At 34.2% G+C, this 8048-nt stretch overlaps 1 protein-coding gene across 1 annotated transcript; it reads left to right on the forward strand.

Moving 5' to 3' along the window:
• Positions 1-2529: 2529 nt before the first annotated feature.
• On the forward strand, positions 2530-6455 carry LOC122024889 (AB hydrolase superfamily protein YfhM-like). The gene is made up of 5 exons (XM_042583613.1): positions 2530-2685; positions 2744-2961; positions 3035-3196; positions 3288-3523; positions 5981-6455. The coding sequence occupies exons 1-5, from the start codon at positions 2616-2618 to the stop codon at positions 6231-6233; spliced, it is 939 nt and encodes a 312-aa protein (XP_042439547.1). The 5' UTR covers positions 2530-2615; the 3' UTR covers positions 6234-6455.
• Positions 6456-8048: the final 1593 nt, after the last annotated feature.

The following is an 8048-nucleotide window of genomic DNA, read 5'->3' on the forward strand; positions in this document are numbered from 1 at the left end:
TTTGTGCAAAACTTGAAAATTAAGTGATAGAGTATATGTTAAGGGGGAACTTGGGTTTTATGCTTCATGTCTATACTATGCTTGTAAGTTCTTATTTATGCCTAACTTAAACATATTGCTATACATTAAAAAGGGGGAGATTGTGAGTGCAATTGACCTAGATTTGATCAAGTACGATCATGATTTTGATGTGTGTGTCAAAGCGTTTAAGTTAGGTTTCATATATATTTGATATGTGTGTTTGAGTCATTTAGGACTTGGTGAAACACACATGAGGAGCTCATTCTATAGCTTGGGTCCTTGAGATCCGTGAATGATGGTGCATCCGAGGGACCACCGACGAAGGAGCAACGAAGTGGAGTCGAGGGAAGCGAACTTCAAGGCAAAGCGAAGGATGCATGGAGAGGAGTCACAGGCTCGAGTACATCTGAGGGACGAAAGTCAAGAAAGAAGGCTTCAAGGACGACTCCGAAGAGGATGAGTGTGAGTATGTAACCAAGACCAGTCAACTGATGGAAGTAACAGTCGATTGGGAGCGAACAAAGGTATTCTGTTTGCTCAGTTAACATCGACCAGTTAACTGGTATATTTACCAGTCGATTGGTAAATAGCAGTTGGTAAAATCCCTGATTTTGCGAAGTAGCAATTAGCTACATCCAATGGTAACACTAGTCGATTGATGGATTTGTTAGTCGACTGGTGTGCAAGAAATAAGTTGATTGGGATCAACTATTTCCACTTTATTTAAAGAGGTTTTGAGGGATGAAGTTAGTTACTAATTCTGGCTAGAATTCTCCTAAGTCCTTCTCTCAAGCTTCTAAGTCAATTCTCTTCCTCCTAATCTAAGTTTTCATTTTATAAAGAGGAAGAGAACTTTGTGAGAGGTTTGCTCCACCGAGAAGGAGAAAGCATTAGTCGGAGATTGTCAGGGACTAATCCACCGACGGATTGAGGGATCGTCCACCTCAAGGATAAATAATGGAGTAGGAGTAAATAATCTCTAAATCACGTTGCATGATGTTATTAACATTTACTTTCCCTTTTAATTTATTTTTATTGTTACTATTTCGCTACGTACTAACATTGTAAGAAGTAAATAATTTGGGAGAAACCAAATTATTAACCGACTAGATTTAGTCGACTACCAATCTTCAATAGTTTAGATGATAAAACTTCTTCCAATAAATCCTCCTATTTTTCCAAATTAAAATATCTCGAAATAGAGGGTCATGATTAAATTGTTCAGTGATAAATCAGATATTTAAAGTTCAAAACTCAACAAAAACACTAACGGCTTCATGTGAAAAATTTTTAGGATCGGTACCGACCACCTTAAGACTACTCGAGTTATATAGTTAGATATCTAATGAAACTGAATAAAAAATTAAAATATTACAATCCATTAATTTATTTGATATTAAATACAATTTAACGTCTCTAGACTATGTCTAACTCCATAGGACCTTCGGTGGCTACAGACTATATAGGTCTCTAAGACTTTATCCATGTTTTTTTATAAAAAAATTAAGTCAATTTTAACTTGACTATATCTTCATTTACTAAATTAAATATTAAACTTGTTCATAAATTTTATTTTAGTTTACAATCCTACATATTATATTTATCTAGGCTACGTTTAGTTGGGTGCAATATAATCTTGCTTGTAATGTAATCAAATTTATAATATAATATAATGTAATCTTGATTATATTACAACGTTTGGTAATGTAATGTATGTAATTTTTTATTACAAGGATATTATATTCTTTTATTTGGTGTCCATTATTTTTTATAAAAAATATAATTCGTATTATTATAAAATGATAAAAATATCCTGGACCTCTATCGATGGCCGCCGCACCTTTACTGGAGCTTGCGGCAACCAACGGTCGTCGCCGTTGGCCTCCTCCGTCGGCAGCCGCCACCGGCAACCAGCGACGGCGAAAATTGTCGACGGCGACCGACAATGGTCGCCGACGACGATCGCTAGCGACGGGCGGTGGTCACCGGTGGCGGTGGCGGGCGGCGGTCGCCGGCAGCAGGCGGTGGCCTGCGGTGGTCGCCGGCGGCCGACGACGACCGGCAGGCGAGGTCGACGGCGGTGGGCGACCGACGACGACCGGCAGGCGGGGTCGACGGCGATGGGCAGCGGCAGCAGACGGCAGTGGATATCGGCCACAGTGGACTAGGGGTATATTCGACATTTAAATTTTGATTAAACGGTGATCTCGTAATGTAATCCGATTACATAGTATTCGCTTTGTAATCTAGATTACAAAACTTCACTACATTTTGTAATCCAGATTATATTACATTACAAGTTTAAAATTAAATCAAACAAAATAATTAATCTTGTAATGTAATCCTAATTATATTACAAGACAGATTACACCCTACTAAACGTAGTCCTTAGTCCTAATGTTAGGATTAGAAAAGTGGTTGGAAATATATTAAAAAAATTTAAAATGATTGTAATATTCTAGAATATATCGCAGACTGGACACGTTCCACTCCGTAACCCGCAGGATAGATCTAAACCCTAATCCGGTCCTCCCTCGATAAATAAGACTTCTTGATGCGTCTTCTCACTTCAACCTGAACCAGGCCAGCGGCGGATGGATAAGATCGAGCACTCTTTCCTCAACGTCAACGGCCTCTCCCTCCACGTAGCTCACACCGGAAACGGTCAGTCACCTCCCACTCCTCCACCTTCCTCCGTCCGACTAAACTCTTCTCGCTGCAGGGGAGAAGGGCGCCGTTCTTTTCCTCCATGGATTTCCCGAGATCTGGTACTCTTGGAGGCACCAAATGCTCGCCTTCGCCGCCGCCGGCTTCAAGTGCATCGCCCCTGACAGCCGCGGCTACGGCCTCTCCGACCAGCCGCCGGAGCCAGAGAGCACCGCTTGGGACGACCTCGTCGCCGATCTCGCAGCCATCCTCGACCTCCTCTCCATCCCCAAGGTACCCAACTCGCTTCGCCATCATCTAATCGGTTACATTACACTCACATCGCCGTTAAATTTGGGCGGAATAGGTTTTTGTGATCGGGAAGGATTTTGGCGTGATGCCGGCGTATGGTCTCGCTCTCCGGCACCCGCACCGTGTCCTGGCCGTCGTCACTCTGGGAGTTCCCTTCATCGCCGGAGCCTTGCAAACGGAAACGCTTCCCGAGGGCTTCTACGTTCACCGGTGGCGGGTACAGAACACCTCGATTCCTCCGTCGTCCGATCTGATCCGACGGAGAAGCTAAGCTAACAATTCTTGTGCTTATTCTTCTCGTGTACCAGGAGCCAGATCGGGCGGAGGCAGACTTCGGTCGGTTCGATGTCAGAAGAGTCATCCGCACCATATACATTCTCTTCTCTCGGAGTGAGATTCCGATAGCCGAGCCGGGGCAGGAGATCATGGACCTTGCAGATTCATCCACTCCTTTGCCGCCATGGTTCACCGAGGAAGATCTCAATGCCTATGCCGCTCTCTACCAGAAGTCCCAATTCAGATTTCCACTCCATATCCCATACAGGTAACATCCCAAATTAGATTTCCAAACACCTAAATTATAAACAAATAAATTAACATCTATATTTTAAGGATTAATATATATTTATATGTTAATGTAATTAATTACAGTAATTTGTTGTTTCGAACAATTTATCAAAGGGAGCACCCAAAGGAAATTGCTTATGGATCTGATTGGATCTAGATTTCGGAGGCTGTAAGAGTCCAGCCGTAAGAGTCTAACTATGCTCTCAGAGTCTAACTATGCTCTCGCTTATTTCAGCGATTCGGTTAAAATGTTATTAGAACATATCAGACCCAATAAGCTGAAATAAGCAATGGGTCCAATTGACATGACCTAAAATCGGTCCAATCGACCTCTTTAGGTTCAACAATAGACTTAGAGGTTGTGGACAATTGACACGACCTAAAATCGGTCCAATTGACCTCTTTAGGTTCAACAATAGACTTAGAGGTTGTGAATTTTTAAAGTTGTAAGGAGTTTAATGGTTTCCTTCATTACATGTTTTGGTATCCATCATTACGGATTTTGGGTTGATGTTAAAATATTATTGAAAAAATGAGTTAGAACGTGATCCTGGTCTTTGAGAAATCAAGCTCATGAGAGTGCCGATTTAGATCTTCTGAGAAAAAGATAATTACAGAAAAAGATAATGTAATTAAGTTGTGATCCTTCTTTTCAAAAATCTTATGCATGCTTGCATGCATAACCTCTAAGTCTCTTAATCAATTTGGCAAACCTTTTGGACATTTTCAAAGTTTATGATGCCTCTTAATCAATTCCAAAGTTTGGGTCCGTCCTTCGATAAAATGCACTGTTGTTTAGGTTTAAGTCATTAGGCCATACGACACCTAAATTATAAAAAAATAATATTGACATTAATATATATTTATATTTCAGGTCTAATTTGTTGTTTAAGTTTAGGCCATTTCGTAAAGTCTACACGTCTATATATATATATATATATATATATAATATTTCAGATTTAATTTGATCTAATTTGTTGTCTAACACCCTGTTTGGAAACAATTTAAGTGAAGGAATTGAATTGAATTCCATTAGGAATTGAATTCTGGCCGGAATTGAATTCAATTCCTATGTTTGGAATGGATTAGTGAATAATAGAATTGAATTGAATTCTTTAATTTGGAATCTATTTGAATTGAATTCCATTCTTATATATTTACCATTTTATCCTCATAACTAATCATTTAATAATCAAGTTAAGTATTAGAGAATAGGAAGAAGAGATTGCACAGTTAAGACAGCAGTATGAAGAAGGTGGCGCATGGGAGAAACGGTACAAGGAGAGATTTTTGATACAAGGAGAAACGACGTACGAGAGAAAGGCAGGAGAAAACAAGAGAGTCGGCAGATGGAAAAAAGAGTTTTAAGTTAAAAGGGCAATTAAGTAATTTTAGTTGTTCATGGTAAATCCCTATCCAAATTTGATCATTTGAGGTCTGATTTACTATTCACGTTTTGAATGAAATTGGAATTAAATTCTATATCAAATCCATCTCAAAAATTCATTCCAAACTATGGAATTGAATTCCAATTACCATAGGAATTCAATTCCATAGGATTCCAAACAGGGTGTAAGTGTAGATCATTCAGTCATCTAATTTCAGGATTTGTTAGACAAAGTGTAGACATTTAAATTATAAAAAAACATTTACATATATATTTTAAGGATTAATATATATTACATTTTAGATTTAATTTGTTGTTTAGATTTAGATCACTAGACTGTCTAACTTACATATTAGTCGGGACACTTAAATTATATTTATTTTAAGATTAATATATATTTACATTTTAGATCTAATTTGTTGTTTATATTTAGGTCATTAGGTCGTCTTGCTGTCTAGTTTAGGATTAGTAGGCGAAGACAGGACATCTAAATTATAAAAACAAAATATTTAATATATATGAATATTTCAGATCTAATTTGTTGTTTAAGCTTAGGTTATTATACCTTTTAACTTTAAGATTAATTTGGTGGTCCAAACAACTAAATTATAAAAAATATTTGTATTTATATTTTAAGGATTAATATATATTTACATTTCAGATCTAATTTGTTGTTTAGGTTATTGGACTGTCTAATTTCAAGATTAATTGATAGTTTAGATACCTAAATTCTAAAAAAATTATTTACATCTATATTTTAAAGATTAATATATAATTATATTAATTAGACTGTTTAGTTTCAAGGTTAATTAGATGAACGAAGTCCGGACACTTAAAATTATAGAACAATATTAACATCTATATTTTAAAGATTATTATAAATTTATATTTCAGATCTAATTTGTTGTTTAGGTTTAGGTGTCAGGCTGTTTGACTCTGAATTAGTCTCGTAAAATTTAGACATTTAAATTATAAAAAAAGCACATTTACATCTATATTCTAAGGATTAATTTATATTTACAATTCAACTCTAATTTGTTATTTTAGGTCATTACATAAGTCAGCAGCGGGAGAGAATCCATTAATTGAAGTTCCTGCATTGCTGATCATGGGAGAGAAAGACTACGTGTTGAAATTTCCAGGAATGGAGGAATATATCAGGGGTGGTATGGTGAAGCAGTTCGTCCCCAAACTGGAAGTAGTGTATGTCCCTGAAGGTTGCCATTTCGTTCAGGAGCAGTTGCCTGACCGAATCAACGACCTTATCCTCGACTTCCTTGGAAAATCAGGTCAAGCTTAATGTGTAGGAGGGTGTTGCTTTCTCCCCGCGACTTTAAATAATGCTGGAATGATGTGTTTGATATTTTTAATGCTAAAATATCCATATTCTAGAGTTACTCGGGCAGTTATGAAGTAGCTGTTATCATGTATAATGAGTAATTTTCAAATAATTGTTGAAAATTCACTTACGGTTATGTTATTTAATGTTGTTTGATTTAAATAATGAGTAATTTTTATATAATGGACAATGAGTAATTTTTATATAATGGAGAATGTCCGTCGAGATATTCATATAATTAAAGTCACGTATGATAATTTAAATTAAACATATATTTATATTTTAAAATAAATAAGTTTAGTTTGGTTATGATGAGTTTGATTGGGAAAATTGTTCTAAAATTTTTAATGGTACTGGGACCTTTGCTCAAATTTTTTTAGTTTCCACTCTAATAAAACATACCTTTTTTCTTCAACTCTCCACCAATTTACTTAATTTTTCTCATTAGAAGTTAAAAACAAAGTCTAAATGAATATATAGTCATTCTAAATTTAACACATTAAAATTAAAATTTAATATATTTTTTATTAAATTAAGTACGTTTTTTTTAAATCGATTCATCAGGCAAAAAAATAATCATGTTTAATTAAATATAAAATAAAATAAATTTTTTTTAAATGATACTAAAGAAATTATATATGTTTTTTGAACTTTTATATTTATAAACATAAAGATAATTAGATAAATTGATATTAATTAGAAAGTTAATTAAATAAATTGATGCCAATTAGAAAGTTACATATGAGCTAACTTGATATTTTTAGGTTTTATCGTACAAAAAGTATAAAGAATATATTTTTAATTTTTAATTTTTTTACTTCATATCTTTGAGTTGGAGTAAATCAAACGGCTAAACTAAGAAGTTTTGAATTTTCTATTAGATATACATTGAAAGTAACATTTGTACGTTTCTACTTGAGCCGTACAAAATGAAATTCTCATATATGATTATCTGAAAGGATTTTATTTTTTATTTTGAGTTACGTATCTCAATAAAGTATATGATTGATTTGAGCAATGTCTCGAGATTTAGACGATTACAGATGATATAACTAATAAATATGTTCCTTCTCATAGTAACATATTTTATTATTTAGGGATATCACACTTATTTTTAGTACAAGTAGGATTTTATTGATTTTTTACTACCATCCGATTATTATAGTGGCTTTTTCACATGTTCAATAAATAATGATTGAAGTCAATTTTGGTTGATTAATCCATCAGTTCATTCATTGATAGTGGGCCAGAAAATAATTTTTTTTCTCACGTAGGATTGAAGTTAAATTTTGCTTGAGGATTTTATAATATATTTTTTTATCAAATTAAATTAAAAAAAATAATAATTTATTTTAACACGTATTCGTTATGGTGTAATTGTTGCATGTTTTATCATAAAAAAAACAATATGGTGGAGTATTTTTTTTTTCTGTTTTTAAAAGTAAAGGGTGCTAGTTTGACTATTCCTACAATTAGGGGCACATTTTACATGTCTATCCATTTTTTATATTTATTTTTCTTAATATTAAACAAAATTAAATATCAATGAAAATTAAACCACATCTGATATACACGACGCCAACTAAAAATAAAAAAATAGTAATAATAATAATAAATATAAATATATTAAATACTAAAAATAATCAAGAAATAGGAGTAGAAAATAATAAAGTGTTCTAAGAGCTCATAGTATGGTGATTCGTGACTTATAAAATTGTAATTCGGATGGTAGGATCGTATGATCTGGAAGCAATAAATTTATTCGGAATCAATTGA

The sequence above is a fragment of the Zingiber officinale genome, chromosome 9B (genome assembly GCF_018446385.1).
Source record: "Zingiber officinale cultivar Zhangliang chromosome 9B, Zo_v1.1, whole genome shotgun sequence".
NCBI classification, from domain to species: Eukaryota; Viridiplantae; Streptophyta; class Magnoliopsida; order Zingiberales; family Zingiberaceae; genus Zingiber; species Zingiber officinale.